This window comes from Photinus pyralis, unplaced genomic scaffold (assembly GCF_008802855.1).
Source record: "Photinus pyralis isolate 1611_PpyrPB1 unplaced genomic scaffold, Ppyr1.3 Ppyr1.4_LG1, whole genome shotgun sequence".
In the NCBI taxonomy this organism is placed as follows: domain Eukaryota; kingdom Metazoa; phylum Arthropoda; class Insecta; order Coleoptera; family Lampyridae; genus Photinus; species Photinus pyralis.
Window position 1 is genome coordinate 33,264,141 of NW_022170249.1, and position 23,317 is coordinate 33,287,457.

At 36.1% G+C, this 23,317-nt stretch overlaps 3 protein-coding genes across 3 annotated transcripts; 2 read left to right on the forward strand and 1 right to left on the reverse strand.

Moving 5' to 3' along the window:
- Positions 1-2,154: 2,154 nt before the first annotated feature.
- On the forward strand, positions 2,155-4,656 carry LOC116160672 (4-coumarate--CoA ligase 1-like). Its single transcript, XM_031473936.1, has 5 exons — positions 2,155-2,557; positions 2,603-3,245; positions 3,309-3,465; positions 3,516-3,812; positions 3,858-4,656. Exons 1-5 carry the CDS (start codon positions 2,542-2,544, stop codon positions 4,368-4,370), a joined length of 1,626 nt encoding a protein of 541 aa, XP_031329796.1. The 5' UTR covers positions 2,155-2,541; the 3' UTR covers positions 4,371-4,656.
- Positions 4,657-5,529: 873 nt separating this feature from the next.
- Positions 5,530-6,821, forward strand: LOC116160032. The gene is made up of 3 exons (XM_031473153.1): positions 5,530-5,690; positions 5,740-5,858; positions 5,906-6,821. The coding sequence occupies exons 1-3, from the start codon at positions 5,609-5,611 to the stop codon at positions 6,638-6,640; spliced, it is 936 nt and encodes a 311-aa protein (XP_031329013.1). The 5' UTR covers positions 5,530-5,608; the 3' UTR covers positions 6,641-6,821.
- Positions 6,822-14,349: 7,528 nt separating this feature from the next.
- On the reverse strand, positions 14,350-23,131 carry LOC116158596 (WD repeat-containing protein 37). The gene is made up of 7 exons (XM_031471405.1): positions 22,838-23,131; positions 22,672-22,785; positions 22,420-22,611; positions 15,826-15,998; positions 15,633-15,777; positions 15,363-15,588; positions 14,350-15,236 (listed from the first exon to the last, which is right to left on the reverse strand). The coding sequence occupies exons 1-7, from the start codon at positions 23,067-23,069 to the stop codon at positions 14,855-14,857; spliced, it is 1,464 nt and encodes a 487-aa protein (XP_031327265.1). The 5' UTR covers positions 23,070-23,131; the 3' UTR covers positions 14,350-14,854.
- Between the last annotated feature and the right edge of the window lie 186 nt (positions 23,132-23,317).

The following is a 23,317-nucleotide window of genomic DNA, read 5'->3' on the forward strand; positions in this document are numbered from 1 at the left end:
ACAAAAGAAACGAGTTATTGTCGCATCACCTTGAAGACGCCTCATTTGAAGGCGTACTGGTGATTGCCGGAGGCTTCCCGCTTCAGTAATGAAAGAAAGGTTTTCTGTAACCGTCAGACGACACAGATTTCCTCCTTAGAATCTTTTCACAAGGAAGCGGATACTAAGATAACGCTACAGATAAGTACAGATGTGTTTCTATTGCTTCTTCATCGCCTCGAGAAAATACTGGCAAACTAAGTTTGGTTGCTAACCGATACTTACAAGAAAGATAGCCTTTGTTCCTATCCATAATGATGTGCAGAGGAACTGGTCAAAGGGAGTAGTAACGAATGTCCTGTCATTTTACGCTATCACAGGAATAGTGATGTCAGTTGTGAATTGCCACGCTTGGATGCATTTATTTTTATTTATTTATTTATTTTTGACCTTTCTTTTTAAGTAAGGGGGTTTCAGGCAAGGCTGGTCTATCAACCCAACCCACTAGACATTTACAAATATCTATATCCGAACCCGGATTTGAACCAGAGAGTATTTCAAAAGCGCTCTTCTTTACTGTTCACGCTGGGCACCATACCCCTGAACGAGAAGATATATCTTTTGCAAAAATCTTCGTGACAAAGCTATACAAGGTTGGTATCATAACTAGGTACATAAAACTTCACTTGTTCAGGGTATCGACTTGACTCGCATATTTTAGGTGGCGTCTTTTCTACTCTTTAGGTAGCTGATACCATAGTTTCCACGGACGGTGCGCGTCACACTTAGTTCGGTAGGGAGAAGTTGCTACCAGGCGTCCGTTTGGAAGAATGCGCACGTCTCTGGCCCCATCTCGATTACCCAAGTAGGACTTCCCAGAGTGAAGAAGCATTGCCAGGTTTCAGGAACTGCGAAGCTTTAGATCTAACAATTCTGAACTCCATTCTCTAGGGATTCCATCTAATCTTCTCTAGTACTTCATCCATTTCCATAATTACGGCATATCAGGTGTAAATCTCAACAGGTACATCTTTGACCTTAAACTCTAAAATGTCGCTCAGACTAGCATATCTATCCTTGATTTCCTGGAGAAAGAATTAAAAATTGCTACATTCTCATTCTCACAACGTTAGATTTAGCCCGAAGGCTGCTCTAGATATCGTCCTTTGTCGTTGTAAATAGGATTGCTCGTCAAAACTTTGTAAAAATGTCGCAAGGATCAATTGATTTGTAAGTAGATGTACTACCTAATTCTCAAGAAGACGATTGACCTAACACCATGAGAATAAGGTGTTAACAAATTTGTATTGACTTTTCTATATGCTTTCATACTTCAATAATAATAATAATATATCCTGAGTAGCGGTGACTAATACCATATTATGCTAATACCTAGCAAAATAAGAATCTTCCGAAACACCGCAGTTTAGTTGAACTCCTTCATTTTTTTCATTTAAAAAGTAACGTAAAATTCGAAAGAATGTAGTTATCAAAACTTTATAAGCAGAATTATGCAATATAAACGCATATCGGGAATACTTATATATGTCAGGATTACTAGAAATCGTTTTGCAAGTTCTCCTTTTGGCAAAGAGAGGTAGGAATTTCGTAATTCTTCATTTTACGCATCCTGCCGCTAAAAAACTATTAGGTTATTGTTAAAACAATAGTTAACTATTATTATCGTGACGTACGTCAGGAATAACATTATAATTCGTTTTTAGATCGAAAAAATCGGTCGCATGAGTGAAAAGATAAACATTTTCCAAAATTGGCTGCCATCTTGAATTTTGGACTTCCTGTTCAGATTTCGAGGTGCCAACATCGATATTCGTGTTCAGCAGGTACCAATTATTAAAAAAAGCCTTGTTGGCCAAATGTTGTCTGCAATACTGTTGATACGGTCCTTAGTACATATACTTACTTAATAGTGCGCAATTGTTTTGTTAATTCCAATGTAAAGTTCTCGCACATCTGCAAGTTATAATTATAATTAGGCTTATTATGCAGAAAGTTGCATGGATTGCGACTATAATGTTATCTAGATTTTAGATACAAAATATAAGTATCTATATCTAGATACAGTAAAACAAATGTACCTATGTTTCTAAAATGTATCTAGATACAATTTGGTATAAATGTCGAATAAAAGCATCTGCCACAACACTGTCTGATCGACATGCTTCATACTACACAACAATTGTTTGAAAAATAAAAATCTTCCAGTTTACAAAAGTAACTTTCATCAGTAAACAAGCGTGGGTCCTAAAATAGCCCTCAAAAGAAAAAATAATTATTGATAGTGATATTCCATGGCAACGGCCAACGAAAGCGATAATAACTTGATAATTTGTTACATATAGGTATAATTAAAATTTTCAAGGATTTGCATTTTTACTGCGATTTATGCTTGCATTTATGGCGTACCTAGTGAAGATCCAATCAAGAAAACTTTTAGTGCTATAATTCGGTATAGTAAGTTCAAAGTACTAAAGATAAGTGCGTATGGTATAAAATACGTCCCCCTAAATTCGGTACGCTTGGACTTAAGCTCTTGTGAAAATGGAGAACTTCGAAGGTAAATAAACCTCATGATTTGCTTTGTAATTAACACAATTTTCAGATGAAATTCGTTACGAGAACAATATCATATATACTGAAGGTCTCGATGACGAACCCGACTCTAGAGGAGTGGGTTGTGCATATTTTGATCAAATGCTGAAAAATAAAGATCTTTTAGCTCAAGTCGATGGATTTACAAAAGAAAAAGATACATTTGGTTCGCTTTTGAAAAAATGCGTACGGACGTCCATCTGGTTAACAGAAATTGGATTGCAATACGGCGACGTGGTATCGCTATGCAGTAATGGTCACTTAAACAGTTGCGTCGCTCACATATCAGCGTATTTTACTGGGGCAAAGGTAGCAGCTTTAAATCCAAGTTTTTCACTTGCCGAATCAGTCCACCTATTCCGCCAAGTGATGCCAAAGGTGATATTTGTGGGACATGAATCGGTGACTCTTATAGAGAATGTTATAAAAGAAGTCGGCGCCAATACTACAATGGTAGTTTTCGGGCCTACTGATACCCACGTAGCATTCAGTGATCTAATTCAACCCAAACTCAACGAATCATTGTTCAAACCTGTTGAAGTGCACGACCTGAAAGACGTTGCCTTAATTTGGTTCAGCAGTGGAACCACAGGGTTACCAAAGGGAATTTGTCACACTCACTATTCCATTTTGAAAGCAGCCGAACTTATAAGGTAGGTACTTAGTTATTAATATCCACCGGTGAAAAGTATAGGAAGGTACTCGTAACTTTTTAGAGGTCAAGACTTCCGAAATGAGCTGATATATACTAATTACATCCCTTATTGGAACGTATTTGTGTTTTACTTGCACCAGTCGATTTATACTAAAGGTGCAAGGTTATTGGTTCCTCGATTCGATATTACCAACCCATGGGATATGTTCAGTTACATGGTAATCCGGTGAAGATCCTACGAATTAACTATAGGAGCTTTCTTCTTTAGGCAACTTGGGTAATACTTGATATAACCAGTTCGTTAGCATTGTGTCGTACTCCAAAACCTAAGAACGTAGATTTGAGGAGCTTGAAAAGTATATTGGTGGCCGGTACCACAATATACGAAGAACAGTTAGAGGAGATAAGGGAGACCTTTCCGAACGTGTTTGTTTCACAAATGTATGGGGAGAGTGAGGTTTTTTCCCCTCTTACATATTTTGACCTTGCCAAAGCAAAACACGTACACTTTTTACATACCAAAAAGGGATCGTGCGGATTACCAATGCGAGGAACTTGCTACAAGGTGAATTCGTGCCCTAAAATATTCTTATATTAATGTTTACTGTAGGTGGTAGATCCAGATACAGATAAAGTGCTTGGACCGAACCAAAAAGGGGAAATTCGCGTAAAATCCCAAATGCAACTTGGTGGCTATTATAATTTAGATTCAAGTGGCATTTGGGATTCTGACGGTTGGTTAAAAACTGGCGATTATGGCTACTATGACGAAGATTATTGCTTTTACGTGATTGATCGTCTGAAAGAAATGTTCCCATATCGCGTGAAACACATTACTCCAGCTTCGATAGAAAACGTTATCAACACCCATCCTGCAGTGTTAAAATCTGTAGTAATCGGAATACCACATTATATCGACAATCATCATGCTATGGCTTTAGTAGTATTAAAACCTGGCCTTCCAAATGTAACTGGCGAGGAAATTCAAAAGTATGTCGAAGACAGATTAGATGACCCTTTTCATCTAAGAGCGGGTGTAAAATTTGTTGAGAATTTTCCTATGACTCCATCTGGGAAAGTCCATCGGTTAAAGTTAAAAGAAATGGTTTTCAACGAATTGTAACCTCGATTGCTCGTTTGTTTATTAATTTGGAAGTTTTTAGACTGTAACTAATTTTTTAGAACTATAGTTCTTATGTTATGTTTTGTGTGTTGTGTCGATTTTTAAACAGTTTCACTAATCACGTTCATTTATTTGGAATAGTACAGACTACAGAGACAGGGTATACCACAAACATAGTTATCTATAACTTCTATCATTGTTTAAATTTTAAACAATGCTTTTCTCTCTATATAAAAATCTTCTGTTCTATGTATAATAAAGTTTAAAAAAATGCGCTATTGTGGCCACTTTGTCCGTCCTCCTGTCCACCCCTACGGCTGTGCCGCTACTATATCTTTGTTGTACTTTTTTCGCTTTTTGGTTCTTTATGGTGTCGAAGTTTGCACTAAGGAAGGAGTTTTTTTTCTGCGTTTATTACTAAAAAAGTTATAGTAATCAATGCATTTTTTTATGTACCATAATTTTCCACTTTTGTCGTTTATTGTGCTTATAAATTCTATATGCTAAAAGATGCTTCTTATAAAATCAAACTGAAGTGACGTGTCAAAGAATAGGTTGTGCATACCTATTCTTCGGATTCTACGTTTCTTTAGAGTATTCATATGGTTTCGGATCTTAGGATTCTTAAAAATCTTTTTATTCTTAAGATTAAGATTCTTCAGCCTTCGACCAAGCCTCTCATTTTGCACGCATGCCTTTAGTGGTGCAAAGTTAAACTTAAGGAAATGGGGGGGGGGGGGTTAACATATGCTCTACCCTTCATGGTATTCTAATTAAGGTCTCAACGAAAGGAACCCGGGGGGGGGGGGGGGGGGGGGGGGGGGGTAAAATTTTAAATTTATCTCTTTGTATTCTAATTAAAGGTCTCAACGAAAAGAACCGTTTTCTACCGCACCCTTCTTTCTGTCCTCTGATCAAAGTACGGGGTGGAGGGGGAGTGGAACTAGTTTTATCTCTCATGGTACTCTAATGAAAGGTCTCAACGAAAGGAATTAATTTCTACCAACCATAGTCCTCCTCCTCGACCTCTTATCGTGATCGTTGGGCGTGCTTTAAAGACATGATTATACACTTGTATCTTAATATACTATTATAATTGGCACTAAATTGACAAAATCATTTTCCTGACTTTTATGTAGGTAAATAAGAATAACTAACAAAATGTCAAACCACTGTAGCTACACAAGGAATTGTCACACATATGTCATTTAGACAAACCTTGAAAATTCTATGTAGTAATGGCAACTATTTTTCAAAATATATCAGCTGTAACGCAATGTATTACTTCTACATGCAGTCGAATAACAAATACTACCAGGGGTGAGTGGTAGAAGAATATCTAAGTAATCTTTACGTTCATATTTTGTAGCTGTATGGATCCAAATATTTAACGGTACCCTAAATCAACTTAAAGAGTTGTGTTACGAAATGCACGAAATTGATCTTTTGTTGATCAGAACAAATGTGCTGTTCAGCATGTGCTGCCAAGTGAGAACTAAACCTATTTGCACTCATAATCTCTCCAGTGGTTTTAGATTACATTCGTAACAATGCTCGACGCTCTTTTTACCGAAAAGAAAATATCAGGAGTTTTAAATTTACTAATATGCTCAATGCTGGGGCTTCTCCTTACTCGTGGGAGGAACATGATCAACAGCACTAGCGAACGCCAAAGCAATATCACTGAAGGATGGTTACCCCGCTATGGCAAACTAACAATGGAATTGTTCAGAATGGTCATGCTTGTCATTTTTATAAACGATGAAAGAAGGATGTTCCATTTCAACTTTGTGCATACATTCCTTTCAGTTTCCTACTATATGTGCACATCCTATCTTTTCAAGGAGATATTTATTGATTTTGCGGCTTACTTTAAATTGTCTTCTTTAGAGGCAATGGAACATTTATACGTTCCAATTGTCTTAAAATCGTACGCTTTGCTGCTCTCAATAACACTAAGTATAGTTGCATCGTTTAGAAAATACGTTCATTTTTCGTTATTTGCTTCTTACTTTTTGATACATCTCCCGTTAAAGGATATATATTGCAATTACGTAAAGAGATTAATTATTCAAACACGAATTTACGATTCTTTTAAAATGGCAACGGAGGAGGATATTCAGCAGCGAGATGATGTGTGCCCAATCTGCTTAAGTGCTATTGAGGAAGCGAAAGTAACATCTTGCAACCATTTCTTCCATCCGGTCTGTCTTAAGAATTGCTTAAAAACGTCACTAAAATGTCCTTTATGTAAACATCAATTCTTTTAATAAACCGTGACTTACCTACTTACAGTACAAGTACATATACTTCTGTTTCGAATACTTATATAAACCCGCGTTATGGCATTGGGCCGCAAGACATTAGGACGCAGACATTTGGACGCGCGGGCATTGAGAACGCAAGCATCATGTAGATCACCTTACAAAGCAGAAATTAGGTCGCAAGTAGGACAATAAAAGAAAAGGTATAACTAAATTAAACCAATGTTATTTTACTTATTTCATCTGTGTATATGCGCTCTAACATCTAGTCCTATCTAGCCTAGGATCTGTGCCCTAATGTCCGCGTCCCAGTGTCTGTGTCCTAATGTCAACATCCTAATGCCTGCGTCCCAATGTCTGCGTCGTAATGCCTGCGGCCTATTAAAATGCCAAGGAAACAATTTTGGTCGGTCTGGCTGGGTAATACAAAAATCAGTATACAATTCTTGAATTTTTTGGGCTCCGTGGCCTAGAACTTGATTAGTAGTGTGTTAAATGTGATGGTTATTTGGGAAGTGCCGTTTGTGATTGATAATATACAAATATTTGAGAAGTAATTTTTTAATTGAAAATTACAACACGATTCACAGATATTTTTTATTTTTCTGAAACTTTTAAATTCCCATGACAACTTACATTATATGTAGTCCAAATTGCATAACTACAATATACTCCCTCTCAATTTAGACATAGTACAACCAAAGAGTAATAGTTACTCTTTGGTACAAGCTACAACGATTAAATACTTATTTAAACAGTGGTACAACCTAGAATTATCTCTTACTTATAGAAATATTGGGTAATGCAGAGAATAAGCAAATTAAACATATCTAACCACCCTCTCCGTGGGTTTATACAGTCATTACCATTAGTTCACTATCAAAAAATCATTAAGAAATAGCCAATAGAAACAAAGATCTATTGCACGTTGTTAACCAACGAAACCATCTGGAGCTTAGTGAACTAATGTCTAAACTAGTGATTGAATAAAAGAAACCGACATCAAACAAACACAAAATATCAGTTCCAGTTCCAGTTTCAGTTCATCTGAGAATATCTAAATCACGCCATCATATAGCGAGCAATCAAAATTTATTTAATTGTGACTTTACGTCAACTCTTTAGTTACCTACCTCGTATGAAATTTCACGCAGAGCATTTTCAGCTAAACACATTTCATCTAGCCCCATAGGTTGCGATATATTTGCAAAAAAAAACGCAAAAAAACACGAACATTTATGATATTCGCCTCCTTTTATGAATTTTCCTCGGAATTTTCTAAGCTAAGAGGCACACCTAGGCTAACTTCTGAGTATCTGCCTTGTAACAAATTTCACGAGGAGCATTTTCAGCTAAAAATATTTCATCTAGCCCCAAAGGTCACGATATATTGGCAAAAAATCGCAAAAAACACGAAAATATTTTCAGCAAAAAATATTTCATCTAGACCCCATAGATCGCGAGATATCAGCCAAAAAGGGCGAAAACACGGTTTCTGGGGGGGGGGGGGGTGGCTGGAGTCTTTAGCACAGGGTCTGGGGAGTGGGATTTTTAAAATGTTGTTTCTGACACCTAACTGAACATATTCCGTACTAACGGTACTAAAGACCTTTTTTTTCCAAATCAATCAAACTTCCTATTGGTATAACTTTAATTTTTGTAACGTAACCAATTTTGAAAACATGTACTATCCGCTCAAGGCGTACGATTACAAGCGCATGTCCGATTTTGATAATAAATGTTGGTAATATTTTAAACGTTTTTTTTTAATTTAGCCAGCCTGAAACATGCAGTGACATCTAACAGTGAACGTCATAACGTTACACCGATTTCTATTTCAGTTTCAGTCCGGGTCCCTGTCCAAAGCTCATCTGAAGCTGAACAGTTTTGATACCTATCTGCTACAAATATTTAATGATGCAGTGAGATCTGCCCGTGTAGACAGCATAGTAGTGCTGTGTGCACTGATCCGCAAGCCAAAAAGACCGTACACACAACACCAAAATAAAAACCTAGCTATTAGCTCTTCACCTTTATTTATTATCACGGAACAAAACTTCCCCCTAGCACAGAGGGACTCTGCTCTCAGTTTGAAATATCCGTAGAACAAGTCAAGAGTAATTACAGTTTATTAGAATACTTTTTGTCCAGTCAAATAAGAAAAAATAAAAACATTAATCGGTAAAGATCTGAATTTTGGTACACATGTTCATTAGTGTTCCCTATTGGACATACTAAAAGTCCCCGTCAAAATCTGTTGCGCTCGAGGCGCCATCCTGGAAAAAAGGAGCACTTCTTCAGTTTCTTGCCTATATATCGGCAACAATTATTGATACGGAAAAATATTCAGATAAAAAATATAGTTTATTAAATTCCCCATAAAAAAGCATATTAACATTTTTTTGCAATACTTTAGCTATAATCCGACATCGAATAGGGAATCAAGTATCCTGAGCTATCGAAACAGTCGCGCAGATATTTTTTTACAACTTTTTACAAATCATTAAATTCATTGAAAATTCTACCAGTATTTCTTATATATGCGAAGCCGTCGCACTCAAGCTTCGTATGAGACACGTTTAATATAAGGTTTCTCATAAAACTCTCTCTCAATAGAACTTTCATCTTCAATGTGAGCACTGAGTGTGGACTGGGAGCCTTCAGTGTCCGAACAGGGTCAAGGTATTTCTGAAGGTCTGATAACGATGTCGGTTTTAATATCTCTCACTAGCAGGCACGTTATACTTATGCAGATAAGGGCGTTCTTCAGCTTCAGAAATCATTTCGTTGCTCCAACACTTTTACACATTTTCGCTTACCTTTTTGAAAAAAAACATGATGTATCATATCATCAAACATTATGTCATTGCTAGAATGCTTTATCGCACGACGATTCTGTTCATTTTTTGGTGCTGTTACAGCTATCGGTGTAGTCATAAAAAGGACGGCCTCCTTCTATAACTACGATACGGGGCCTAAACGCGTTTTGACGTATTCAACGTGAGATTACAGCTAAAGTACTGGAGATCCAAAAAAATGTAAATACTCTTTTTTATAGGGAATTTAGTAAATTATATTTTTCATGTAAACTATTTCTTCGTGTCAGTAATAATTACAGAGACATGGGCAAACAAGTTACAAAGTAATCGTAAACGATTTACATAAAGCGCATTTCCACTTGCATTCATTTCCCATTTGTAAGATGCAACTTCTGTTAAAATCGTAAAAATCCGGCCACAAATATAAAAGATAGCGTTGCACATGGGCAATCCATTTTTGACGTGCTACTTCAATTTCAGTTTATGAGAAGAATTTCATTTCAATGCTTTTCTAAATAAGAAAGTTGGAAATGCGCATGCGCAAACCTAAATTTTAAAACTAATGTTAGATTTTCCTTTGTTCCAAGCGCCTAAGTATCAAATTTCACTTAAATGGTTCCATAGATTAAAAAAGTTGGCACTCCGCATGCGCAAAATAAAATTTTGAAATTGGCGTTTGATTTTCCTTTATCCCAAGTGCCTATGTATCAAATTTCGTTTAAATTCTTCCATAAATAAAAAAGTTGGCACTGCGCATGCGCAAAACCAAATTTTGAAATTGGCGTTTGATTTTCCTTTATCCCAAGTGCCTATGTATCAAATTTCGTTTAAATTCTTCCATAAATAAAAAAGTTGGCACTGCGCATGCGCAAAACCAAATTTTGAAATTGGCGTTTGATTTTCCTTTATCCCAAGTGCCTATGTATCAAATTTCGTTTAAATTCTTCCATAAATAAAAAAGTTGGCACTGCGCATGCGCAAAACCAAATTTTGAAATTGGCGTTTGATTTTCCTTTATTCCAAGTGCCTATGTATCAAATTTCATTCAAATACTTTTATAAGTAAAAAAGTTTGCAATTCGGTTTATAAATGGTCGAGATGCGAAAAGGGCACTGTGAATTTTGAATCGATTCGATTCAACTTTTGGCATTGCGTATTATATGGCTAAAGCTATACCCATATTGAATTTCATGCAATTCAGTTCATAACTAACGGAGATGTAAAAGCGATCGAACATTTCTAAACAAAGTTATCGTTCACACGGACAGATAGATGGACAGACAGACAAAGGAACAGACGGACAGACCAACCGGCAGGCGACAGATAGCAATGCAAAATTATAAACGATCTCTAGGATCGTTAATAAACGGCAAAAGTGTAAAATTATGGAACATGTAAAAAACGTTTTTTTGTTTTTTTTACAATAACTTTTTTTGTAAGCGGTACAGAAAAAATTCCTTCCTTGGTACAAGACTCGACACCATAACGAACCAAATAGCGAAAAAAGTAGAACAATAGCTCTTAAAATAAAGAACTAGTAGCGTCGCAAAACGAGCGGACGGACGGACGGACGGACAAAGTGGCCACAATAGCGCATTTTTTTTTATTTTTGTGGAAATGCGCTAAAAACTGGAAAAGTGTATCGTTTTTCCAAGATGGCGTCTCGAGCGCAACAGATTTTGACAGGGACTTTTAGTATGTTCAATAAATGTGTATAGGTACCAAAATTCAGATCTTTACCAATTAATGTTTTTATTTGTCCAAAATTGCGCTAATTTGACTGGACTATTTATTATTTAAGAAAACGGAAAACGCGTGTTTTTATATGTTTGACATAATTCGAACTGTCATCCAAAATCAGAGCCGCCTGCTTGTATTAGGTGTGTTACATCACAGTTAACCTGCTAACTTCTAAAGCGCGGTTTAGACGCTACGATCTTGGCTTCGATAAATCGCAACGATCTGATTGTCCAATTTATCGTTCAATAAATCGAAAGAGTGCGTACTGTTCACATGTAACGATTTCTTGTTCCAATCTCATTGTCGATCACGGTTTAATACAGTTTTTATTTTTTTACTTTTCAACTTGTCTTTTGGTTCTGTCCACTAATATAAACTATACTCGCATTTTATTGCTTACATTGCTTGCTTACAATAGACTCTTAATCTCGATTATGATTTATGAGTAGTCATGTGTCGCTAAATATTTTTTTTTGGGTGGCCAAACTTGATCGCCACTCGCCAAATGTAAAACGTGTGCACTAGAGACAGTCCAAATACAAAAATGGTTCACGTCGGCAAAATTTGTCACAAATCGTAGCGATAAATCGCTGTTATTGTTTACACGTTCCAATTTATCGCTACGATTCGCAGAGATTGAAGCCGGCCGCCATCAACCATCCAATCCAATTCCAATAAATCGCTACAATCCTCTGTTCACACGCAACGATAAATCGTAACGATTCGATCGTTACGATAAATTGTTACAATTTATCGTAGCGTCTAAACCGCGCTTAACAGATAGTGGGTCAGACCCAAGGATACTAGTATCCTTGGGTTAGACCAAATACCTACGCTACCGAACTTCAACATTTTAAACAATTAAAATGGACCTCGGGAAGCATCCACTGAAAACACAGGTAAATTAGAAATGGAGTCGTTAGAATGAAACATACGGAAAATTAATGTGACAAATACAAAAGTGCGATTTAATTCTAACACACACAAGGAAAATGGTACAAATAGGTAATGCAATCCCGCAGCAAATTTAGATCCCGGTATTTGCGGGATCATTAAATAGTAATCCCGCGGGGCCCGGTATTTGCGGGATCCCGCAAGATTTTAAAAACATTCGGAACCAAGCAATTTTGTGCAGTTAACGGAATATTCTCAAGAAAACACATTCTATTTCGCGGAAAGAATGCATCACACTTGCCGTCATTTCTTGTCGCCGGTGGATTTCTAGAATATTCGCTGCAATATTTCCATACAGTCACTTTACTACTAAATTCTTTTATAAGCAATCGACGAGTCCGACATATTGTCTACAAGAACACTTCCTGCGTTTTAAAACAGTAGCAAAATAAGTCCGATTTGCGTACTCACTCGTTGTTTAACAAAGTTAATAACATATACAGGTTTGCGTGTAATTATTACATGAACTGCAACAACAAAAATGTGCGAAATAATCAAATTCGTAGAGTTGGAGTTGCTAATGTATGATGGTAAGCTTGGTCGATAAATTCTGCAATCCCGCGGGATCTCGGTCCATTTACGTAGGTACGGGATTAATCCCGCAAGAAAGACTGCGGGATCCCGGTATTTCGAGATCCCGCGATCCCGGTATTGCATTCCCTAGGTACAAACACACTAACAATTATTACAAAGACTAAAATTAAGACTTAACTACTTACATTACTTATCCGGGAATTGTAATCCAAATAAAAGGTATCTAACACGGTAGGTACACGAAAATTACAATTTTAAAGAACACACTTCACACTAACGACCCTGGGTAATCGCAGCATCCTCTCCTCGGGCAGAAAAGGACGTTCCAACAAAAAAAAACTCAACTTCAATTCACTTCGACAACACACTTGGGGGGGGCGCCGACGAACACCTCTTCTTGACCTTTGGTGACCAAAACTTCAAAAACGTAGAACAAAAACTGGCTGCAAATTGGGATTCCGGCTACGCAAACGGAACTTCTTCGACCTTCAAACTCACATTAGACGAAACTTTTAATGCTGGCTGTGATGCCAGTTCAACACAAATAATCCCCAATGCAACTCGCAAAAAGTGAAATATAAATTCATCTACGAAACGTAACTCGGTGCTGACGTACCAAAAATCTGAGAAATTGGGACTAAACTTGGCGTAAAGCCGATTTCAAATCTTCAAAGAAACGTAACTCTGCTCTGATTGTGGCTAAAAGCTAATTTAAATTTTCAATGAAACGTAGTACGGCGTAAACTCTGGCTAAAAGCGACGCTTTCCTTCTTCACGTTCTATTTACGGCGAAACCTTTCTCCGAGAATCAAAATTATATATAACAACCAATCACACAGTAAATAGAGGTCGAATAATTTTTATAAATCAATGTGTTATCAGACATTAAGAGATAAATCTAATTTCTAGGAAAAATAAAATTTCACCTCTCTTAACTACACAGGAAGGGGGATAAATCAAATCCACCTGTCAATTAAATTAAGCATTTACAATTGATAACAGATAAAGACCAAACAAAATTCCCAGAAATTTGTATGTTAAATAAAATAAAAATATAAACAAAAACAACCTTGACCCCTTTCTCGTATAACACAAATAATCCCCATGCCGTTACATAGACCAACGACAAATTAATAAAGTTGAATTACAAAAGTTAATTACATAAAAAGGAGACCACCCTTGTCCATCTTAATTAAGATAGCAGCAGTATACATAAGACAACTGATCAATTCGCGCACTGGTTTTGTTTGAGTGCTTTTGGAATTTTCAATTTTGAATCTCTTTACCTCATCCTTTACCATCGCATCAGTGTCTTTACTGGGTTACAATTTGGGGTTGGGTTGATTATGCATGTCAAATTTGACTTTTCAATTCATTTAGATGATTCATGGCCTTGCCGGGTATAATAATGTAATCAACGTATAGAATGAGGTAAAAGTTTCGATCCTTGTGTGACCGAGATATTGGAACTACACAGATGCAAAGTTTAATTGGCAATGCCGAATAATGAAAAACAATATCCATCTAAAATATTTATTAACTTAACATCACTTTTTAAAAAATAGGTATGTAAAAGTAAAATTATACTTGTATTAGAACTAATGGGAATTATGTTCGCTGTATAGTGTAGGTAGGTACATAAAATTTTACCAGAAAAACACAAAATTATAGACTTTCAACAATTCATTTATTGCAGGTATACGTTAAAAACAGTAACAATGTATTATTATACATACAATCATCATTTTATTATGAGTGTTTCTGCTTAGACAATAGACTTCATATTGTACTTGTACAGAGTGTGAATATATTTTCAACTCAAACTGACCGATTCATGACATTACAACATTTAAAGTGAATGACGCATTTTTTAAGACCAACCTTCCACTAAAACTGGATTCATTGTGTAACTTAACCCAACAGTGGTCATCTTGCTATGATACTGTTAGATGTAGGTATAATACACAATTATTGCAATGAAAACTTTATGTAGTCATTTACTGATGTATTAATCAATGTTCTTTTTATTGCCCACATGGCAAATGACAAAAAAAATATAATATATATTTCTCTACAAATAAATTTTATCACAACACAGATAATTAATCTAAATGGAAGCTAAAATTCTACTATGTTCCACTTACACCTATTTTACAATGACAACATGAGAATTTTATAAATCTTTAAGAGATTGCACGGACCAACCTAGAACTCGCCTATCAAATCCACAAGTGAACAAATTTACATGATTTAGATGGTCGTTAGACCACGCTACACAAGATACCATACGATTATGACCTTGACCGCCTTGCCTACTCGATCTCGGCAGGCGAGCTAACCTCTGTCCATTTAAATCGAATAGCCTTATATGCCTATTGTCATGAGGTATCGCTATAACACCATTAGATGACACAGAAAGTCGGTTGATGGCAGAATCTGCTCGAATAGTGGCGACAGGTGACCGCATGTTACGCAGATCCCACACTTTAACGGTTCTGTCATCAGAACCAGATACAACTTTGTCTTCATGTGTGAAAACGGCAGAAGTGACACTCCTATGGTAAGATCATCACACGTATAAATATACTACAGATAAATCATCATACACTGATTTCGATTTGATGTAGTTCGTATCTTTACATATGATATTATATAAACGAAAAGGTTATCACCATACTTACTCAGAATGTCCTTGAAAGACAGATACTGATTGTACACTCTCTCTGAAATCCCATAAACGAAATGTGCTATCCCGCGATGAAGTAACGGCTAATCTTTGGGTAGGATGAGTAGCTGTGTGAGTGAGTTCCAGATCGTGACCCGTCAAAGTCGTAATTGTGGCACCTGATTCGACATCATGTAAAACAGCTAGTCGATCCCAACCTGCTGTTATAACCTGATCCGCCCCTACATCCACAAGTTACACCAAATAAAACTAAGATTTTTGTTACCTGATAACCATTCTGCCGCAGATATTGCGTTTGTATGCCCGCCCAGTTCGCACACTGGCGTTCTTAAAGTAGCCGCTTTGGCATCTGCACGTTGATCTTCACATTCCTCCCCTAATTCCAGTTCCTCCTCCGACGAGTGGCCTTTCTGTTAAGATTTTAAACTAGGGGATGTACCCAGAGTCGTAATACTTACTGGAAGGTCCCAACTAACTACGGCTTGCCAAATATGGGCGGAGCAATCTCCACTAGATGTTAACACCATGTCCTTAATAGGATGAAAACGTACCGAGTTTACAGAGCCATTATGGCCGTGGTATTGGAGTAAACATCGACCACTATCCACACTCCAGATACAAGCACTGTGATCTAAAAAAGAATATCGTCATTAAGTAAACACGAAATGTCATTTCCATTTTTCTAAAAATGTAATTAAAGTGATAAAATTAATGTTTAAAAATACTTGTGGGTCATTTTTCAAAAATTGTCCAAACAATGTAGGTATACAGAATGTTCATTATTATTATAAAAGTTTTTCAGTGCAATAGAACACTCTCGAAAATGATGTTTAATGAGTGCCATAGTGCGTTTCTATATGATTAAAAATCATTGGCCCGTGTAGCGCAGTTCAGTGGAAGCTCGACTGCGGTACAGGGTCCCTGGTTCGAATCCGGGTTCGGGCATGGATATTTGTAAATGGATAGTGGGTTGGGTTGGTAGAGCAGCCTCGGCTGAAACCCCGCCCACTTAAAAATAAAGGCAAAATAAAAAAAATAAAAAATAAAAAAAATTATATATGGTTAAACAAAAAATAGTATTTTCGAGAAGGCCAATTTAATTTTAGTGATCAGTTTAATAATTCATTATTCTTTAAATAATCATAGGCTATTTTTCATTGTAACGAAGCACCCGTTCTCGTATACGAATTATACCAGCATTAATGAACACCTGGTATATAGATGAACTCAACCTGGCGCTTCTTTATGAGAAACTGTAGCTTCTGGGCCAATGTATCTCTTTAGGAGTTGGAAATAGAAGGTAAAAGCAATATTTCACACCGTGAGTTTGACCAAAGTTAAGTTTTTTTTTATATACACCGTCTTACAGTTTAGAGGGTGTCTGTTTTCCTCTGTTCGTCGCCTAATTATTTGCCGTTTCCGCTCTGGAACGCATCCTTTTTTGTCTTAAAAATATGTGTACTAAATTTTGTTGAAATCGGTTCATCCGTTTAGCCGGTACAGACAAACAGACAGACTGATCGACAGCATCGAGATATCGTTTAATTCTGATTCTTGGTGCTTCAAAACGTATTTTTATTATTATTTTTATTATTGACGTGTAAATAATTTTTATTGTAATTTCTTTTACAAATACAGGGTGATTCCTATAGTACCTGCCACCGTTTGGGAGCGTGTAGGTGGTGCGTAGGGGAGTATTTTGATATAGGACACTTGGGGTCGGAAATCTAAAATAAGGGTGCCAGAGCCAAATTTACCTTCTGGAATTTCGCGCCTGTAGGTAGGCAACCCAACCGGCCGGCGGTGCACACGGAGCGATCTCAGGCGGCGATGTGTGGCTGACACTTGATCAGAATTTTGTTTAAACCCACGAAATCCCGTCTGCAACGACGCGTATCAAGTGAATAAACACTATGGCACGTTTTACTAACACGGAATGCTAGTACGCGGGTTTGCCTCGAAACGTTCCAACACATCCTCCTCTAAGGCATTTACCAACGGGCGATCGCGATCACGGGCGCTAGTGGGCTGCGAAATAGGAGGAGGTCGGTGTAAACAAACAAACTTTTCGAAATGGGTGCTTAAATGACCCAAGTATCGATGTGCATCACGAATCGTGTGTAAAGTTAAGCCTCCGTCAGCTTACCTGCAATTGCCCTGTCTCGCACAGTCGGAAGTGAACTTGAAAGACCTGTCTGCAGGGTAACTGACGGTTTGGATACCGCTCAGCGTACGCTCGTCGTGCAGCTCGTGCGTTACCATTTGCCAATCCGTACATGAAGTGCATGTCCGCGTATTCCGTGTTAGTAAAACGTGCCAAGTGTCAGATACGCGTCGTTGCAGACGGGATTCGTGGGTTTATTCTGATCAGCAGCCACTGAGATCGCTCCGTGTGCACCGCCGGCCGGTTGGGTTGCCTACCTACAGGCGCGAAATTCCAGAAGGTAAATTTGGCTCTGGCACCCTTATTTTAGATTTCCGACCCCCAGTGTCCTATATCAAAATACTCCCCTACGCACCACCTACACGCTCCCAAACGGTGGCAGGTACTATAGGAATCACCCTGTATATGATATGGTATGAAATATGATATTTCCGTCAAGGTGTCGTGCGGGTGGTAAAAGGATAAAAACTGACTATTTTAAATATTTTTACGTAGCATCCCGTGGCATAGTCAAACAATTTTTGGACCACTCTTTCTGAGATTTGACCCAAAGTTGATTTTTTTTAACACACCACCCTGTATATCTTACGTTAATTTTTGAATTCATTTTACTGATTACATGCATATATCGCAACTTATATAATAGTAGGCCATGGATTCACGGAGATTTTGTTTTGTTTAAGATATCCTGGTAATTAAGGCGCTGATAAAATAAAAATGGCTGACGGTAGAAACAAGTCAAAATATGGACCACTCTTTCTGAGATTTGACCCAAAGTTGATTTTTTTTAACACACCACCCTGTATATCTTACGTTAATTTTTGAATTCATTTTACTGATTACATGCATATATCGCAACTTATATAATAGTAGGCCATGGATTCACGGAGATTTTGTTTTGTTTAAGATATCCTAGGTAATTAAGGCAGCTGATACCGATCAATAAAAATGGCTGACGGTAGAAACAAGTCAAAATATGCTATAATTTAATATATAATTGTATTAAGGAAATATAGGTTGAGGTACATCCGAGGGTACATGAATGTACTCAGGAAAATGAATGCAAACAAAATTGACGTTAAAATATACAAGATTTTGCATTTAAAAAATAGCAACTTTGGGTCAAAGCTCAGAAAAGGTGGCCCAAAATTTTTTTACTGCGCCACTGGATTCTAAGAAAAAATATCTAAAATAGACAATTTTACCTTCTTTCTATCTTACATAAGTAACATCCCAAAAAGTCAAACTTACACTGCAGTCTAAATCAAAATAGGACACACTATACACATATAATCTCGCACATGAGTTGCCATATGTCTATCTATATCTCATAAAGGAGACCTGGAATACAGTCAATGTACAGAAAATTTCGATAGACAGCGAGGCGTCATGAAAGATTAAATCATCGGCGGTAAAGAACGAAGTGGATATAACGTAACCTTTCCTAGAAATATGGTGTGTTTGTTCGAGAACATTCTGAAGCGCCCTTGAGCACTCCATTTCTAGAAAGAATGTTATTTGCTATACAGTGTGTCCCAGATCGGGTGGGATTGCATGGGTAACTTTGTTATTATTAAGGATAGAGAATTGGTTAAATGGGCAATGTTTTACAGTTCTAGATGCTTATTTAAAATTTCCTTCTGGAAATTCAAAATGTCGCATAGGTTCGACGTAAATTCAAAAAAACTAAAATTGGTCATTTCCTTGAATGTCTTATAACATCGAAAGTATAAGAGATATAAAAAAAAGTTTTATATAAAAGTTACTGTCTTTGATGCGTTTAATTTAGAATTGATGTCAAAAAAAAATTCAAGATGGCTACTTTTGAGGAACATTTACCAACTTCCTAAAGTTAAATAGGCGCCATATGGGATTTTTAGATTACGTGATAGATTTTTTAATTCTCTTTTCAACCAGCCATCATAACATAAGATTGAAAATAAGGTACCAGTTATATCAACGGTTTTTATATTTTAATTAAGTAGGCTGTGATGAATTAAAAAAAACAAAACAAAATCTATTCGAGGCAACAAAACAATGAAAATAATTACATCAGATGTTTAAAAAAAATCAGGGACGCACTCATGAGAGGGGGGGTTTGTGCATTACAACTCCCTCCAAAATTTTATATAAGCATTAGGTCTAGAAAAATTTGATTTTTATAACATCACTTATTGACTTATTATCCATACACTTACAAATGGTGGTATAACTACAAACTATCCCCTCGAAAAAATGTCATGCCATTATCCAGTTAAACACATTTCAAGACACTTTGCTTTATTTTACACAATGTATTACCATTGATGCATTGTCCCAGGTCACATTTTGTAGGTCAGTTGGTGGTTTATCCGCAAGAATATCGAAACTAACAGTTTTACCAGTCCGAGTATATGGACAGATGAATCTTATTTTTCTAAGTGTTCAAATCGACATTATGAACACTACTCGTCACAGGAAAACCTACATGTTTTAGTTTCACGCCGAAATCAAGTAATATTTTTTTTAATTAATGTATTTTATGGCATAATGGGAAGTCATGTAATTGCACCGGGAATTTTCGATGGATCTTTAACTGCTCACCATTATTTACAAATTCTCCAATAAACTTCCTTAAAGGATTTTTCTTGACAACGTATGTTTCGAAGGAAGGCTTAGTTTATGCTACCTACCAACAAACTGGCTGCTCAGGTCACAATTCACGAATTATGTACAGTACATTAAATTATAAAAGTAAGTACTTAATTAAAAAATAAAAGTAAAGTGGAAGTAGCTACCACTACAATAATAATAATAATCATCAATGGCAACACGTTGCCTAAACTAAACTGTCTTGAAGTGTGTTTCACTAATAATGGCCAGTATTTTAAACATCTGGTGTAATTATTTTCATTGTTTTGTTGCCTCGAAAAGATTTTGTTTTGTTTTTTTTTATTCGTCACAGACTACTTGATTAAAATACAAAAACCGTTAATATAACTGGTATCTTATTTTCAATCTTATGTTATAATAACTCGTTGAAAAGAGAATTTAAAAATCTATCAAGTAATATAAAAATCCAATATGGCGCCCATTTAACTTTAGGAAGTTGGTAAATGTTCCTCAAAAGTGGCCATCTTGAATTTTTTTTACATCAATTCTAAATTAAGCGTATCAAAGACAGTCACTTTTATATAAAACTTTTTTTATATCTCTTATACTGTCGATGATATAGGACATTCAAGGAAATGACCAATTTTAGTTTTTTTGAATTTACGTCGAACCTATGCGACATTTTGAATTTCCATAAGGAAATTTAAATAAGCATCCAAAACTGCCAAACATTGCCCATTTAACCAATTCTCTATCTTTAATAATAACAAAGTTACCCATGCAATCCCACCCGATTTGGGACACACTGTATAAGCAAATCGAATTGTTTTTCGAGTTAGTTCCAACATTGACGGGCTTGATTTATTTATGTTACAAATTGTGAGTGAAATAATAATTCCTGTTCAAAATTAACGTTACCACTTAATTAATATAATCCTCTTTTTTTTTAAATGTGACCAAAATTAAAAGATCTGACTACCTCGCGTAAACGATGTGTTACTTTAACGAGTGGGGGTTATGGCTTTACTTTCAATTACAATTTACAGTGCTTAAGATATCATTTTAAAATACTCCACTTTTGAAAATGTGACTGAATGAATTAATACGGCGAGGCGAATCCGAGCCATGAACAAATATTTAATCTGAGCGAGGCGAGGCGGCGAAGTCACCGAAGACGACATGAAACCCAAATTAAAAAGTAAGTGCAGATGTTTGACGGGAATTTGAAGTCCCACAGTGACTTTTTCTGGCTTAGACGTCAATATTACCTGCTATTACCTAAGAATTGCATTCAATTTTAAACGATTATACATTGAAGGCAGTTCAATGAGAATAATCAATCCTGAAATATTAAACTCCATACCCAGAGACAACGATCTGAATCGAAATTTTCCAATACAGTCTCGTTATATACCCACGTGAAGTTAGCCCCCCAACATTAAAATAATGAAACATCAAATAGCTCCTTCGTCAACGACTTTTTTACTGAAGATAATTTTATTCACTTTAACATTTTATAATGCTCACTCAGATTCTTTGATTTGGCTAGTGAATCAGCATATTACCATATCTCTGAGCTAAATTCACTAAACTAATTTAAGTAAATTATTTGTAAATTCGATGAACCATTGGAACATTCTGTAAATTATTGGTAATTTATAGTGGTCATTTTATGCTTAAAACAATTTTATTTCATCATTAAGTATGCTTTTGTTGCACATACATTGCAACTCACATTGGAATATGTAGATTCCCATTTGTTCTATGTTTTTTTATTGAATTAAATATGCACTAATCTCGGCACTAATTGACTTACAAAGTGTAGTAGTTTGTACTTGGTTTATTAAATCAGGATAGGAGGTGTGCTTTTATATTCAGAATTTCATTTTCTTTCAAAAACATACAGGATGCTTCGTTTAAAAAAAAAAAGGTTACTTTGTGGAAAATTTTAATAATGCAATGTTCTTTTCTTTTCATTTTTAACCGTTTTAGTAGTGAGCCATGAAAATATTGTTAGATGTGCATTCTTTTGCATCTATCAATTGTTTCCAGTGTCTACTACTGAAAAGTATAAAAGCTGGATCGCAATGCTAACCATCGGAAGCGCTGTATATAATTTTCCAGACTCCATATTACTTAAATGAATGAAAGACTTAATTTTAACATTCAAGTGCATGATATTTGAACTGAATTAAATACAGACTCGAATGGATCCCACGATAAACAATAACAGTAGGTAATTAAACTTTAACCTTCAACCTTTCTAAAAACAATAATATACTAAATGAGATTGTACCTGCTGATGCCGTTCCAATAATTGGTTGTCCAAGACGGGCCACCGATACCTCCCAGATCCCATCTTTGTGTCCCACATATTCTCTTATGATCGAGCAATTTAGATGAGGAGCTTTAAAACTGGACACTATCTTACTTGTTTGAGCTTTAAGTTTATTTGCCGTCTTTAACTTCTGCGTCGATGTGTTGCTTACTGTCCAAAAAAAAATACAATTTTGATGAAATCCTTACAATCAATCTGCAATTGACTTACATTTTTTACTTAACACTTTAGCAATGTTATTATCAAAGTCGACACAATCGAAATTCTGTTTATCATACCCTTCACGTTCAACTTTTTCATTCAATAATTCCACTTTCTCGTGCACTATGAAATGAGAGGTGAAAGGTGAAATTCGCGTTACAATGTAAGTACTTACAGCTTTGATTTTCTTGGTATAATATTTCAAATTCTTTCTCAATTTGTCTAAATAAATTATGTAACCGTAAACGATATGCAGGATTTAAAGAATCATCGAGATCACTTCTTAAACTGCTGTACACCTCTTCGATGGTACTTTGCGGTCGTGCCATCGAGTTACGTTTCACTTTAAACGATTTTCCGGAGGACGGCGTTTGATTTATTGACATCCTATAACGAATGTGCAACATCAAACATTAACTGCATAAAAAACATTAATAATGTATTAGCACATAAATCAATAACACTTGCTACTTTCCCTGCACTACACATTTTACTGGTACTCTACCTGGCTTGACAATTAGTTTCAAGGCCTTCCGGTACGTCAGCTTTATTTTAAAACTTTTAATTTAAATGTTTGGTAAGAAAATTACGTTTTAATTTCATTATTGCATTTTTTATTATAATCTAATGACACAAATCAGCTGGATAGTCAGTT

Excerpts from the sequence above, each read along its gene's own strand:
- LOC116160032 (XM_031473153.1), top strand. The coding sequence starts at position 5,609 with ATGGCAACTATTTTTCAAAATATATCAGCTGTAACGCAATGTATTACT. Across the intron at positions 5,691-5,739 it reads AATAACAAATACTACCAGGG|CTGTATGGATCCAAATATTT; the intron begins GTGAGTGGTAGA and ends CATATTTTGTAG. Across the intron at positions 5,859-5,905 it reads TGTTCAGCATGTGCTGCCAA|ATTACATTCGTAACAATGCT; the intron begins GTGAGAACTAAA and ends CAGTGGTTTTAG.
- LOC116158596 (XM_031471405.1), bottom strand. The coding sequence starts at position 23,069 with ATGTTGCACATTCGTTATAGGATGTCAATAAATCAAACGCCGTCCTCC. Across the intron at positions 22,786-22,837 it reads ATACCAAGAAAATCAAAGCT|TGCACGAGAAAGTGGAATTA; the intron begins GTAAGTACTTAC and ends CTCATTTCATAG. Across the intron at positions 15,237-15,362 it reads GTCTTTCAAGGACATTCTGA|GAGTGTCACTTCTGCCGTTT; the intron begins GTAAGTATGGTG and ends ATCTTACCATAG.
- LOC116160672 (XM_031473936.1), top strand. Across the intron at positions 3,246-3,308 it reads AAAGCAGCCGAACTTATAAG|AGGTCAAGACTTCCGAAATG; the intron begins GTAGGTACTTAG and ends GTAACTTTTTAG. Across the intron at positions 3,466-3,515 it reads GGGATATGTTCAGTTACATG|GCAACTTGGGTAATACTTGA; the intron begins GTAATCCGGTGA and ends TTTCTTCTTTAG.